Source organism: Mastomys coucha, unplaced genomic scaffold, assembly GCF_008632895.1.
Source record: "Mastomys coucha isolate ucsf_1 unplaced genomic scaffold, UCSF_Mcou_1 pScaffold1, whole genome shotgun sequence".
Classification (NCBI taxonomy): domain Eukaryota; kingdom Metazoa; phylum Chordata; class Mammalia; order Rodentia; family Muridae; genus Mastomys; species Mastomys coucha.
Window position 1 is genome coordinate 92,006,089 of NW_022196891.1, and position 15,833 is coordinate 92,021,921.

Genomic DNA, 15,833 nt, shown 5'->3' on the forward strand with positions numbered 1-15,833 from the left:
TTCTCCCTTTCCTCTTTCTCCTTCTATTCCTATTATTTTTATAAGACTGAGTTTTTCTTTGTAGCCCAGACTGCCCTGAAATTCACTATGTAGCACAGGATAGGTAACTTATGTATAATACTTTTATCTCAGCTCTCACTCAAAACTCAGGTGCTAGAATTCCAGACATGCGCCATCATGCTCAGCTGGATACATTATCATCTTTGAAGACTTGCCCTTAAACTCTGTCTCCATCTTCTTGACAGATTAGCCTGAATGTCCTTCTCCTGAGCTCCCACAGCACTCAGAGCTCACACCAAACCTGCACGCCAATACTGAGTAGCACACAGAGCACATCTCAGTTAGAGAACTGCTGACTTCTGTGAACTGTTGGACTTTGTACTGGCTGAATCTGTGCCATTTGTGGTGGATTCTTTATAGCTGAACATCAAGGCTGCCACAGAACTGACATTCAATAAGTTTTCCCTGAGTTTACCATGTTAGGATCCATGCTAATCCTCTGGAAAGGGCTTTGTGAACATGCTCCCCTCATATCTTATTCCCCTGCCAGGGGCAGAACATTGTCACTGGACTGCAGGTCATGTCTTCACCTGAGCTCACACTTCTAGTAGGTGACAGTGCTCTATAGTAAATGAGTTTGTATTTCCAACCCAGCATGCATTTTTTTGCAACTTAGAAGCTCCTACTCAGCCAGCAACAGACATCTAAGATATGTCAAATGAAAAACCCTCTAGCCCTTTTGCCTGGCCTTTGTTGTCACATGTGCTTGGCAGGTGCAGGAGAGTGGTGTCCACACACCCTGCTCAGACCCTTGCCAGGCTCCTCCAGAAAACCAGGAGGGGTTTCAAAAGCTAGGCTTTTAAGGGTTTACAGGAGGGGGAGGGCTTGATCTGCAAATTCCCACTAACCAGGCAAAGCAGAATCAAACAGGCAGCTCTTCTCTGTGGAGATTCCCATTTTGCCAGACTTTCCAAAGAATGGGAGATTTACTAGAGAAACTGAATGCAGACATCAGAGAATGGGATAATTGGATCCAGGTGGTACACTTGGTTGGCTATGAATATTATTTGATGGGAAAAGTTTCTTCCCCCACCCCATGTGTGCAGTGCAGGAAGGATGTCTCAGCCCAAGCCCAGCTGAAAGCTCTTCAGAGATGAGTTTGTGCCACTCAATAGCCATTTAGCAGAATTAACCATTTTCAACACTTGCCAGGCTCTCGAAAAGACACTGATAGAAAGAAGCAATAGGCTGGAGGATTCTCTTTTTACCCTTGGTAAAATCAAGAGTCTGGAGGTACCATTCAGACACTTCCTGTTTAGGGTTAGCCTCTTCAGACTTGCCCACAATGAGATGAAAATACCTTAGGGGGAATAAAGGAGAGAGTTTTGAAACACATCTTCAATTTGTTACAATGTGACCTTCCCATGTTCCTTTTCCTCTCTTTGCCAGGTCACCAGGATCCCTGTTGAGTCATGTGAACAATATACAACTTGTGGAGAGTGTCTAAGCTCAGGGGATCCTCATTGTGGCTGGTGTGCCCTGCACAACATGTAAGTTTGTGATGTTCAGAGATGGTCCTAGCATGCAGAAGACTGGGTGTTTCCTGGTGTGGTGGAGTGGACAGTAAAGGAATTTCCCTCTTTTGGACAGTAGAGATTATAAATGAGACATAATGTGGAAGACAGAGAGGCCACAGGGTTTGCTTCCTGCATGAAGTCCTTTGCTAGTCTTCTCAGCAACTTTAAAACCACATGAATATGTTCTCATGCGATTGTGAATCCTAAAATTTCCAAAAGCCTCTTGCATTGTCTGGACAAGAAGCCAAGCTAAGGCTTACAGACCAGATGGAATTTGCACTCCAGCTTGCTGCTGTGTGACCCTAGGTGGTTCCCCTGACAACTCTTGAGTCTCCATTTCTCCTTTGCCTATTTCACAGGTAAATTGTGAAGCCTAAATGAAATAATAAGTGCTTTGGAAAGAAAGAAGAAGCAACACAAATCAAAATAATTATTAAGGTCTCTGTACCCTGGGAGGACCCTTCTGGCCTCATTATTTCATGATTCCAAGAAGTCTGCACTGCATCCAACTGGCCACATATCCCTATTCAAATACATCCCCACCATTGAACAACAGCTCAATAGAAATGCAAAATCACACTTAAACTTCCTAATTCGAGGAGTCCCAGAGGAAGAGAAAAAGGGTGAAAGCCCTAAAACAGGAGCCTGGCTAGGGATTCTGTTGCCCAATAGTGTTGGAAACTCCATGGCGCCATGCCAGCTAGCAAAGCGTTTCTATGAAATGTGCTGGGTTTGGGGTGGAGGCGGAGGCAGAGGGCCAGAGTTCAGGGTCCTGCACAATAGCTCTTGGCTTTCAGCCTCTGCAGCAGGTGTTGGGAGGGCTCTGGAGGGAGGGAGGGAGGCTTCACAGATGCAAAATCTGGACTGGATTTAACCCCCTAACAAAGGATTGAGTCCCTGCTTAGGTTTTGGATGTAAGGGACTTCTCAAAAAGTTTTACAAAAGTGATCTCCACAAAACCTGGACAGTAAGTTATCATGTAAGTCAGTCAGGGGGTCAAGATGCCAGAGCCAGCAACTCTGCTCCAGGATTGGAAAAACTGGTAAATTTGTCAAGTTTCAGTGCACCTGACCCAAGAATCTGCAGGCTCTTTCTCTGAGAATTTGACAGTTTACTCACAGCTACATGGAAATGTCCCAGGCTTTAGACCTTCACACTCTGCAGTAGTTACTCACCTGTCCCATCTACATATATCCTATCCTATCGTCCCTCCCTGCCTTTCTTTGCAGGCTTCACTGTTTGTACACATAAAGAATGCAGTAGAATTACAGATTGGAGTTACTGTTTATTTTCTCCAGCTTGTATCAGCACCTATTATTGGATCAGTAATGATCCCATCTCTCAACTACTGTAGAACACCTCATCCTTCTCCTGATCCAGGTCAGCTGTGTCTTCTAGAAGGATGGAACTCTATCAAGATAGCCCAGATTTCCTCTGCTCACTGAACTCTGCACTTGTCTTCAGGGAATCCTCCCAACCTCCCTGGGTACACACCTTCCAGCCATTCTACCTAGCAAGCTTGCCTGGGGACTGGAGCTGCACCTTTTATATGCAGGTTTCTCATTACCTGGCATTCATATCTTCAGCAGACCCTCTTGCACTCTTCTCCCACCTAACCCCACGACTACCCAGCTAGTAGGACAGTGAGGACCCAGCAACTTCAGCCTCAGGCCTGAAAGCCAGCCTCTTCTAAAGCAGTAGATGATTGAGGCAGAGGTCTGATAACAGAACCTCTGGGTCCCAGGAGATTTGAAACCCTCCTGTCACTTCTGTATAATTTTTCCCCTATAAGTGTGTTATTGTCTCCCAGACTATTTATCTCTGTTAGAGTTGTTGCCATAAATAGTATGATTTTTTTTTTCAAAAAGAGCCATTTCAGTTAGTCAATGAGCTAAAGGCTCTAGTCAAGAGCTCACTTTAAAGCCATCATAAGGATTCATTTAAACCTCCATAATTCTTCCTTTGACAGCACTCACATTTGAATCCATTATGTACTTGGAAGGAAAGAGGGGAGGAGCTTGGGTAGTCAGAGTAGGAAATACTGCTTGCCTATGTAGTACTGTAATCCGTGGCTATTTGGTTTGGAGCTACACTGGCCCTGAGCCTGTCCCATAAGACACAGTAGGTAGTAGCCCCAAGCTTCTGAGTTCAGGCAACACCTCACTTACCTGCCACCACGGAATGAGGAGCTTGAAGCCAGAGATGATTTCAGAAGAAATGGCCATGTGGGCTTTCTGACACAAGCAACCCTGGACACCTACTTCGTTTGTCTCTTTGACTTAAGGCATTATTTCATGACACAAACATTCATTTAAAATATAGCTTGTGACAGGTAGAATATCTCATTGACTAAAACATGGCTTCTTCCTTTAAAGAACTGTTAATCCAGCCAAAGATCATATGCATCCTGTCTCACAACAAAGACCCTTGCTTGTTAATACCTTTGGGGGGAAATGATAGTGTTATTAATCATTATTATTAATTTCAGTATCTCAAGGGCTAGCATGAGGATATATCCACTAAATGCCAGGCTGCATTCTGAGTACTACTGCACTTTACTCTTAGAGTAGCCTTACAAAGTAGGGTATTATCATCCTTGCTAATTTAAGGATGAGAAAACAAAGAAGAGAAAGATTAAGTAACTTGACCAGTGAGACCCAGCTAGCAGGTAACAGTCCTGGTATTAGAGATGAACATTCTAGCTGAAGGGTTCACGTTCATAGCCCTCCTTCTCAAGTACCCCAAATTTCTTACCTAAGCATCCCATGGTGTTCTTTATACCTTATCAGCATCTTGGTTTGGAATTAATACCCCTTTCTGTGAAATAACTTTAGCTTCATATGACAGTGGACACCTGAGAATACAGTGAAAGTCATCACAAGGCAACAAGATATAGTGCTGGGGCAGCAACACACTCTTACCCAGGGACTGTGGAGCAATGACCTCTTATGAATCTGTGTTCATGTAGGTGCTCCCGAAGGGACAAATGCCAACGGGCCTGGGAAGCAAATCGATTTGCTGCCAGTATCAGCCAGTGCATGAGCCTTGAGGTGCACCCCAACAGCATCTCTGTGTCAGATCACAGCCGACTGGTGAGTATGCACCAGGGAGGACTGGAGCACAGAACACACTTCTTTAATACCTGCACATACTGATCAGAATTTCAGTGCTAATATATCACACACACACACACACACACACACACACACACACACACACACATACCTTAAGTAACTCCTGCTGTAAAGGGTACAGTCACAACAGTCTGCAAATTTATTATCCACAGATCTGTTTTGTAAATCTGAAGTTTGCATTTAGCTACAAAAAAATATGATATCATACAATACTTAACAGCACACTCTTAGGATATGGTATGATTTCTGTCTTCTGTTAATTATTCAAGAAAGCCGTAGCTTGCTACTGTGCTTGGCAGAGGCAGAAGAGAGATTAAAAGAAGACTGAGACTCATTCAAAGTGTATGCTTAAAGAGGATATTAAACATAATAAAATAACCACCTGTCAAGGTACAACTCAAAATATTCCATGTCCTTAGGCCATAACTGCATTTTCATTGTGAAGGTTTTATGAGCTTCATGAATGTTAATTAGCTAATGAACCTTCTATAGTTTCAGTTCATTCATACCCCCACCAAGAGGTTTTGGCTGCAGTGATGCTGATGAAACAATCAGGGGAGGCTGTGCCTATTGTGAGATCTGAGGACAAACTAATTGAAAAGTGGCTTGAGTTCAAAACAACATTTTCCAAATTCAGAAAGTCTATATTTTTACCACTACAATGAAACTCTGCAAACTTAGAGGTGCTGGAGACTGCTGTTCTGCACTGGAGTCCTTGGACAGTAGATATTATTTAGCCATCAGTGAACCTTCTCTGATTCCTTGGGCATCTTGTGAGCCTCCTGCCACACCAGTACACTGCTGGAAAGCAGAAGGCCCAGAGGGAAGAGAGGAGCAGAAGCTCTGGGGCACACAGTTTCCAAATAAATGGATGAGTGGTAACCAGGGCAAGGATTTGCTTTCTTCTACCATCCTAGCTCCATACATGGCCAGCGTCCACCCTGGTGAAGCTTACACTCCCAGGAACTCACGCTAAGGGTTGTAGTAAAGGCCTAAGCTTATGACTCACTTACAGGTCCCTCTGTGCATTGCAACTAATTTCCAAGTCACATAGAACAGACTCTGAGATGAATGTTGCTACAAATCTCCTAACTTGAACACCAAGTGCTTTCCAATGCTGGACAAGATTGAAATAGTAACAATAATAATCTTTATGAAGACTAGTGACCCCACAAAACACACAACCACTTGTTATTCCAATTGTTTAGTGTCAAAGATGGAAAATCAGTAGACCAATACCTTGCTTTATAGATGAGATCAAGGAGGTCCCTGAGCAATAGGTCCCGACAGAGAACCTTGCCTGGTTCCTGGTTCTTCTGAGCTTTTCCTTCTCCCACAGCTCAGCCTGGTTGTGAATGATGCTCCCAACCTCTCTGAGGGTATTGCCTGTGCCTTTGGAAACCTGACTGAGGTGGAGGGGCAGGTGTCTGGGAGCCAAGTCATCTGCATCTCACCTGGACCCAAGGATGTCCCTGTCATCCCTCTGGATCAAGGTAAAGACTGTGTCAAAAGAGCTATGGTGAACTTAGGAGTCACAAATATAGGCATGAAGCTACCTGATCAGTATTCACACACCAGATGCTAATATCGGCTTACGCAACTTGTTTGAGTTTGAAAGCGCACAGCTATGCCCAAAGTCAGATTAAAGGAGGAAAATGTTCATTCTCCTAGGCTGAAAGTGTGTAATGTGCACTGTGCCCACTTCCTGTCCTTCCTAGAAACAGGGAGGATTTGGGCAATAGATTGCTTTGAGCTCTCTCCACAGAACTTGGTTTGAACGATTCTTGAGCTAATATTCTGAAATTCTTTCAGTAATTGATCACGCCTAACCAAGTCAAAGGACTCATGGAACCTGTTATTGAGGGACAGACTGAGATTCTCTGGGGGAAAAATAGGTTCATGCAGGATTTCTCTACCATCTATACTCCTAGGTGGCTCTATGACATGGCCTTCCCCTCAGGGTGTTCACTGGGCCCCAGGTTCTCTCACTCTGTCTTCTCTTGCAGACTGGTTTGGCCTAGAGCTGCAGCTGAGATCCAAAGAGACAGGAAAGATCTTTGTCAGCACCGAATTCAAGTTCTATAACTGCAGTGCCCACCAACTGTAAGCATGCCTCAAAAGGAGCCTTTCCTGGGTCTGGATTGGGTTTGGGGGTTCTACTTCTTCCCTCTAGGGCAAGACTTGTTCGGTAGTAAAGCTGAAGTCTCTTGCAGGGCTGGCACATGTTCGTTTGAATGGCAGCCACCCACCACAGCCCCTAATTTCATTTCTTTGGCCCCACCCTAGTACGATCTATCCTCAATTCTGAAGCTAGGATGGTAAGAGGGTCCTGACCTAGAAGCTGTAAAAAGAGGTCTTCACTTCAGCCAGTTGGCAGTGTCTTTGAAGGCAGGGACTGCAGTGGGTTTGAAAGAGTCTGCTAAGCACACAGAGGAAAACAAGCATAAGAAGCAGCTTTTCTCAGTATTCAATGAGAGGACCTGGGCTGAAAGAGGCAGAGGAGGTTTTAAGTTCAGTGAGCAACATAGCCTTCCTTAATATATGTTATGAGCAACACAGAACAAAAGGAACAAGAGGTGGAAAATGGCTAGAGACAACTAAGACAGGGCAAGGAGACCGAAACAGAACTAGATAAAAATGACCACTAAACCACTACATTTCAACCCCCAGATAACTCAGCTTGGGAATTACAGACTTTTTGGAGGGGGGACCTGTCAGCCTTCATAATCTAAGGCAGGGGTAACAGAATCTATTTTTTGTGAGATAGAAATCCAGTGTGAAGTCACCACATTCAGTGATGTATTTCTATGTCAAGGAAGATGCTGTCACAGGCAGCAAGTTTTAGCAGAGAAAAACAAGTCTCCTTGACAGCCAGGATTCTATTTTATTTCTCAACATTATCTTACCCTTCTCTACTCCTGGCATTCTATTAAAAGTCACAGTATCAAGTTCAATTCCCCCCACCCCCGCTTTTTAATATGCTAAGCTGAGACCCTTAGACAGTAAGTGTTCCAATGAAAAGTGACAAAAATCAGACAGTAGAAGACTCAGATTAGAGTCCAACAAATACCATTTCTTTTAACCTAGACTATATATGTTTTTTTATTTGTTGAATCATATATATTATCAAAAATCTATTAGCAATGGAGTACATGAAATAGCATTGACTCAAACTCAGAAACAAAGTGATTTTAGACATGACTGACCTTGGGTGTGCATGGCTAGAAAAAAATTCCTTTCTAGGGTGTGTATGGACCCAGTCACCTCATACTTGGTCTTACTAGCCTGAGACCCCTGAATGGAAGCCCCTACTACCCAGATTTAATAAGAGCCCCACCAGGTGGCGCCAGATTGCAAACTTATTTCTGTTTATAGCAGCTTAGTGTAATTCTGAAAAGCTATCTTATAGAAACTGAAAGAAGAGGAAGACCAGAACTCTCAGTACATTTCTATCACAGTGGTCTGCACACATACAGAGCCTTCAGGTGAGCTCAAAAAGAAAGAAGTGCTCTCTCTGTGAAGAATATGTATGCTATAGGCATAGGCTATTTCTCCATGCTAGGGCCACTAGTAATAAGGGGCAAAGTTACGATTCAATAATGTAACACAATAAAGAAACACAAGCGCTGTGAACCAAATTGCTAATAATCAAATGTTATTCAAGTTGTTGAAATAATAGGTGATTTAACTTCTTGAAAATAATGACCACACTTAACATTATTCTTTTGAAAAAAAGAAAAAAGAAAGAAAGAAAACCATCTCCCATACATTATCTCACAACACCAAGCAACCCTGAGGACTACACAGGAATGTTTTGGAACAGACAGATAAAGAAATGTTAATGCACAGAGCGACTTACTCAAGGTGACATCAGTGCTGGCAACAGAATCCAGAGAGTACCAGATCTGCCTGATCTCTACCTCTCTGCTTTTTCAGCTAGCTGCTCTGACTGACAACCCATGGTATACTGGCTTTAACTACCAGCAATAAGAGTTTTAGAAATCTAATTCACAGTACTTACCAATTTCCATGGTTTCAAATATAGTCAATTTCAGTCCATTAGAGTAAAATTCCAGCTTGTAAAATTCCAGAAAATATAAACTAGCACACTACTGTTTTGTAAGTTAAATTATTCATTCCCACTGCTGTCCCAGTTTATTTCTAAGTTTCTGCTCCCATGAACATCTCAGATGCAGAATCCACATTCTCATTACTAGATGGTCCCCTAGTTTACCTACCCAAGAGTGAGATGAGAATGTAAGGATAACAGCCTTCCTTCATGACAGGTCTGTATGGCTGGCCCTCTTGTCTCCTTTTTGCAGGTGCCTGTCCTGTGTTAACAGCGCCTTCCGCTGCCATTGGTGCAAGTACCGTAACCTCTGCACACATGACCCCACCACCTGTTCCTTCCAGGAAGGCAGGATCAATGTTTCAGAGGTAAGAACATTCTCTGTGGCATGACAACATTCCCCAAAAAGCAGTCTCCTTATATCCTAAATGGTCTGTCCACTGGTTTAACCATCTCTTGTCCTGCCCTATCTTGGTCACCTTCTCAGAGATTCTGCATATTATAAATAAATGATATTATAAGGCCCAATTAAGTAGCAACACAAGGCCCCCAAAAGAGGCTAAATCTGCTAGACTACTGAGACTCTATTCAAGAGTGTAAAGGTGATTGCTAGTTGAAACTAAAAGCTCAGAAGAAGCATAGCCAACAAATAGACTCCATGCTCTGAGAGACTGTAATGAATGCTGTCTATTCTTTGAGCCTAGCTCTTTGCTTGGCTGTAGACTTACTGTGCTTCAATAGAACATTCACTCTCAACCATTTTTTCATGCCAACTTTTCATCCAACTCTAAAATTCAATGATTCTTTGACTCTGATGTATTACTGGGTGGGTGGCCTTGGAGACAGAAAGAAATCCAGCTAGCAAAAAGCACCGTGCATTGCCAAAAGTCCTATTATATTATCTAGTTGCAGCTCCTTCCCTAAAGTCTGACCTGCCTTTGTCATTGATACAATAAAATATCATGTTCATCTTTGCTGTGAATATTCCACTTAATACCAGTTATTCACAAAGCTTGGTTCTCTCACATTCCCCAATATGCCTCAGCTCCATGAAGCCTGCTTCTCAATTTCCCTTTCTTTTGTCTATTTTTCATGCCCAGGGGTAGCCAATTAGAACTATACAATTAGGACCTTGTACACACAACTCACACCACATACCATACACATACACACACACACACACACACACATACACACACACACACACACACACACATACACATACTTTTTCAGTATTTTAGAAAAACTTGCAGATATTAATGAGTGACTGTGGAATTTTCATATACTACTGTAGCCTTTCTAGATATACTTCTCTCCTGGGTTGAACTAGAAGCTGCTTGAAAGCAAAGGCCACATCTTCTTTTTAAGTCCAAATCCTTTATCAGTGAATGTTTGTAGAATGCACACATGGGGGAAATGGTGAACAGTGAGTGACCTCTATACCTAAGTGTAAGTAATGGGGACTGCTACTTGTCTATGGTATTGTAAAATGAATTTCTTGGTTCTCCCAGTCTTCACAGTTGAGCCAGTTGCTCATATGGCTAACCATAAAGTAGACCTTGAAATGTTTTGGAAAGAGATACACCTGGCACTCAACAACTCACCCCTTCTGAAATGATCTGTATTATACAAAGTTTTTAAAAGTAATCTGTCTGAATTGAGAGGAACAGATAGATGACCCCATAACTAGTGTATAAGACAGACCCACCCACAGCTGCCTCAGAATAATAGAGCCAGGTATCCAGTCCCTGGGACAATCTAGACAAGATTCTTTTCTAGTCATCGGGCATGCCAGAATGCTACATTGATCTTAATGGATCCTGGTAATTAATTCCAGGCCTGGGATTCTGCAGGAGTTTGAATCCAGCCTTCTTGGGATAGGGGCTTAAGTACAGAAGGTTTGGAGCAGGAGCTAACACAGCCTGGGAGCCAATGAAAGAATGGCCATAGGGAGCAAGCCACTACAGTAGAGCTAAGGGCTAAGGGAAGGTTAGTTTTCTCCAGAAAGCAAACTTCACTGTGGCTACTGAAGTTATGAAGTTCCTTTATAAACTGGAAGAGGAAAGCTGGAACCCAGGAAGAAGCTGGTGCAAATCAGGACAAAGAGCAACTCTGTGTCTCTGGAGGCTACCCTTTCAGGCAGATAGAAATCCAGAGCCAAGACTGAGGGTGACCTGCAGCTGGAGCAAGGGCAAGCAGATTGTCACAGGGAGCAAGACAAATAAACTATGGTGGGGAAGCCTGAGGACTGAGCCCCAGAAGAATAAATGGAAGCAGTCCTAGCCCCCTTCTCTACAAGGAACCACTGAGGCATAGTTCCTCTTGAATAGCAAGTGAGGGATTTGAAAGTCCAGAGAGCTGCCTCCCTGTTACTCATGATTAAATGATCACCAAAAGACGTTGGGGGCAAATGCAGACTTAAATCTCCTGTTCAGTCTAACTTTCACTCTTTAGTGTCTTTGCCTTAAGTGCTTTGCCCTCTTCTCTCCGTCTTCTCCCCATGTCCCCATCAGAGAGCAGACGCTCTCTTACCCTCATGCATGCTGGCTTTTGGCACAACACTAGAACTAAATGGAAGCTGTGAGGAAAGCCCAGAATCCATCCAGCTGCTGGCTTGACTCAGCAAAGGAAGTGGAGTGCAGTTTCCTAGCACAGTGGCTAGGACCTCTTTCTCAAAGTCCTAAAATACAACTGAATCTTTTAGCCACAGCTGACAACACATTTCTTCTTAGTCAGTGGCTTGCAGGCTCAGCTCTTTTTTATTCAAAGCTCTGCTTTAGGGAACCTCATTCCCCAAGGTTCAAAAAATAACAAAAGTGTATATGCACAGCTTGGGTAGGTTGTTTTAGAGACTGTAAATCCCTTAGATATCTTTTTAGGGTTACTAGAATATCTTTTTACCAGTTCTTTCAAGCCCCTCCTCCAACTCTGAATCAAAATTTCATGCCTGTATACTTGGTAGAAGCAATGTATCACTGATTAGCACCGCCAATTAGCACCACCGATTAGCAACACTGCAACAGTCACGCCTCATGTGTTCATAGTTCTGCACCTGTGGCACAGTTCTCAGTGTGCCTTCCCAGGACTGTGCCATCAGCATCACCTGCAAACTTGCTAGAAATTCAAGTTCATGGGTGCTATCCGAGATGAAGCTAAAGAATGAGAACCACTAACAGATGGCACTCGACTCCAACAACTTGGAGATATTTCCCAGGGCTATGGAAAATTAAGCATCCAGAAAAATCTGACTTGTTTGCTCTCTCAGAAAACTGGGACACGTGAGCATATTGGTCTCCATGGCCATAGTTATGCTTGTAGGCATGGCTTTGGTCTGACCCTTTGCTGTTGGTCATGAAGGCTCAGTTGTGGCTTGACCACCACAAATCTATCTCCAAAGATGGAAATACTTCCCATGAAAGAAGGACCATACTTCAAAGGTTCATCTACCCACATCCTTCCAGAAGCTGCTGGGCCAAATCCATACTTAAACCTGACAAGGGAAAACTGACAAGCTGGGCCAAAGCACATGCAATTCTGCAATAGGGGTATTCTAGCTTACATCTATTGCATATTTTCATGTGTATATTACCTTGCTTGTGAATAAATTTCATTTAGTCTTCATTATTATTAAGCTGATTTTTATGATAGACAAAACTGAGGCTGAATATTCCTGATTGTTGGTCAAAGAAATGAGGATGTGAGAACTCAGCCAAAGTGGTTTTGAATAAGCTTGAATCTCCTGACTCTGCCACATTTGTACATACCCAAGAAACACACAGCAATCATATTAACAGTTGTTAAAACAGCCTGTTACCACACAATCACTGCATGTCCCTCCTTTGTTAATCTAGTTGTCAGGTATTACTGACTCCATCTTGTAAATGAAGACGCAGAACTTCATCCAGACCATCTCTCAATCCATTTGAAGGTGCCGAGCTTCATCTTCTCTATGCCCTCCCTCAGTTAGAGCCCCTCGGCTTTCTGACAGGCTATTTCCCAGCAACATGGTATTAGGTAGTGTGCAGGAATATATACTGCTGCTAGCCTTGAAGACTCATCCCCCTCCACAGCTGAAACAGGACTAGTGAGATGTAGATGCATAAATATCTTTTTTACACCCATTCCAAGGGGAAGATAGAACCAAATAAATCTGACTAGCTTACCAGGAAGCTAGCTGTTCTCACTCTTTGAAGTCCAGTAGGTGAAGATAATGCCATTTCCACATGGAAGAAGTCCTTCAGAGGACTAACAAGTCCTCAGCATTGAATTAGGAGAATCCCAACCAAAGTGAATGGGCATCAAGGCAGTCTCCATGGCTCTTACTGGGCCCTGGAGTGTTCTCACACAGGACATCTGATCACCTTCATTTAAACTGAAATACCTGCTGAAGAGGCTTGACTGCAATGTGGGGTATTAAGAGGACATAAAATGACCTAATATGGTTGTTGGGAAATCTGTAAGGTCATCAGTATTTGACCAATTTTGATGAACATCTTTATACTCTACAAAAATGTTATTTATGCTTATTGGCCTTCTTGTTATTAGGACAAAAACATCATTCTCTCTCTTTCACTCTCTCCTTGCTCTCCTCCTCCCTCTCCATTTCCTCTCCCTTCCTCTCCCCCCTGACTCTTACTTCATCCTATGATTTTGTGTGTGTGTGTGTGTGTGTGTGTGTGTGTGTGTGTGTGTGTAGAAACAAGTGATATAGGAATGGATTTAGATGGGACCTATTACCTTTCCAAGTCCCAGATGTATTGACTTTCCAGCAACCCTGAGAGTTCTTGGATGTCAGTTCTCCTGACTCAACCCTTGGTCTCATCATTGCCATTTCTACCCCCAACTCCTGCCCTATACTCGTGACCTCATGGATCCATCTCACAGACCAGATCTGCATCTGATCTGCTGCCAACTTGGACCATCAACCACTTCTTTCCATTATACTGACAATAGAAGAAAAGTCCTTTTCTACCTGACCCCAGAGCAAATGCCAAATAAAGGATATCCAATGCACCCTTTGGCTGCTCGGTCAATCTCCAGCATGTTTAGGCATTAGGGAAGAGCCTACTCATCATCTATAAAACTCGTTTTTAAAAATCTAAAAGAGCACAGAGTTTTCTAAAATTCTAGACTGTTCCTGGAAAATATATGACTCAGGCCAGGCAGTGGCGCATGCCTTTAATCCCAGCACTTGGGAGGCAAAGGCAGGCGGATCTCTGAGTTTGAGGCCAGCCTGGTCTACAGAGTGAGTTCCAGGAAAGCCAGAGCTACACAGAGAAATCCTGTCTTGAAAACAAAACAAAACAAACAAAAAAAACCCCAGAAAATATATGACTCAAACAACTCCTGCCCATGACTCGCCATCCTCTAAGACAGATGCAAGTTGGCACATATGAGTATATTCAGTTATCACTCCATAGCCATAGAGAACAGGGACTGGTTCCAGAACCTTTACAGATTCCAAGTCCCTTCTGTTAAACAGTGTGATATTTTCATAAAACCATACACAGTTTGTCTTCTATCTTAAATGGTCTCTAGGTTACTCAGAACCTATTACTCTATATCAGTGCTATATGAGTAGCTGTTTTCTTTATCTGAGAAAATATCACAGTGGGAACCCTGTATGTATCTACTATATGTATAACTTTTGTTTTCCAAATATCTTTAGTTTTTGACTGGTGGAATCTATGGATACTGAGGGCCAAATATGGGGAGAATTTTTGTCCTCAAAGATAAAAAGGATGCTATAGTCTTATTTGCTAACTGGAGACATCATACTTCCAAAAGCATATCTTTACGATTCTAGGCCTCCTGAAATTTAAAATTGTTCTCTGAACTCATTAGAAAAACAAGAACTTTTTATAGCAATTGATTCAAAATCTGAGTAAGTCAGTCAACATTTATCTATCTATTTGTGTGTCTGCCTTTACGTCTGTACACACATGCATGCATATACACATGCACACACACATACATACATACACATACACACACATACACACAAAATACACATACACACATACATATACACACATATCATTAATACATCAGACTTATTTCTATCATAAAGTCTAACCTGTTAGATTCTAGCTAGATTTTTAGCTGCTGGCTGGATGTGCTTCTTTTCAGAGAGATACCTGGGTTTCCTGGCTTTCATGGCTATAAAACTGTGAAAGACTCTGTCAAAAGTGCCTTCAGGGGATGAAAGCAAAAGAGCTGTAAAGAGCAGGTTTATGGGTCGGAAGCTTGAGCAACTGACTCCTAAACTGGGACCCATCTGTTCTGGGATTCCTTATGATCCTACCATCTCAGAAAACCTGCTTGCTAGAGTCCTCCTATGCAGTGACTGGTAGGCAGAGTGGCCAAGCTTACCCTGGAAGTCTTCCTAGTCCTTCCAGACAGGTCTCAATAGGAAATTCTGGCTCTAGCTCTGTATAAATAGTCATGTACCTCAATAGATATGTCTGTGCCTGTAAGGTAATTATGGAGCTCTAGAAACCATGGCTACAGAACACCAGTTGTAGTATCAACTTGAGAATCAAATTGCTTTTTAAGTCTCCCTTATTTCTTACCAGCCTCCAAAGTTGAAACTAAAAAGAAAGTTCAAAATTCTTATGTCTATTGCTTTATCTTCTCCTTTACAATCACCCTCCAGCAAATGATGGCTAAGTATCTACCACACAAGATGAAGACTTAGGATGTGGGGTGCAAAGGTTCAGACTCAGTCCTTGAGAAGATCACTGCCCAGCAAGAAAAACAAATCCACAGGAATTGTGGCTCCAAAGATTCAGTGCAAGCATGAGCAATACCCAGAATTCTACCTGAAATCAGTGCAGGAAAGGGTCAGGCCAGCCTTCCTGAGCCAAGTTGGAAGGCTGTGTAACAGATGATCAGCTATTTAATTATGTTGAGGTAGAGCAGGGGCCAGGAAGAAAATGGCAGTGGTCAAGAAGAATTAGTCTTTGATAGGGAGAAAAGTGTGTGCAAAGGCCCAGATGCATTATCAGTATGAGATGCATGCTCCCTCTCCCTCACTCTCTCTCTCTCTCTCTC

The 15,833-nt window shown here is 42.8% G+C and overlaps 1 protein-coding gene across 1 annotated transcript in view; it reads left to right on the top strand.

Annotated features, from left to right (window-relative positions):
* Nucleotides 1–15,833, top strand: part of Plxna2 (plexin A2) — a 195,467-nt gene that overhangs the window by 127,358 nt on the left and 52,276 nt on the right. The window contains exons 5-9 of the mRNA XM_031339712.1: nucleotides 1,450–1,550; nucleotides 4,546–4,669; nucleotides 6,051–6,204; nucleotides 6,718–6,814; nucleotides 9,034–9,148. Coding sequence (XP_031195572.1) covers nucleotides 1,450–1,550; nucleotides 4,546–4,669; nucleotides 6,051–6,204; nucleotides 6,718–6,814; nucleotides 9,034–9,148 — 591 coding nt within the window. The remainder of the gene's footprint in view (nucleotides 1–1,449; nucleotides 1,551–4,545; nucleotides 4,670–6,050; nucleotides 6,205–6,717; nucleotides 6,815–9,033; nucleotides 9,149–15,833) is intronic.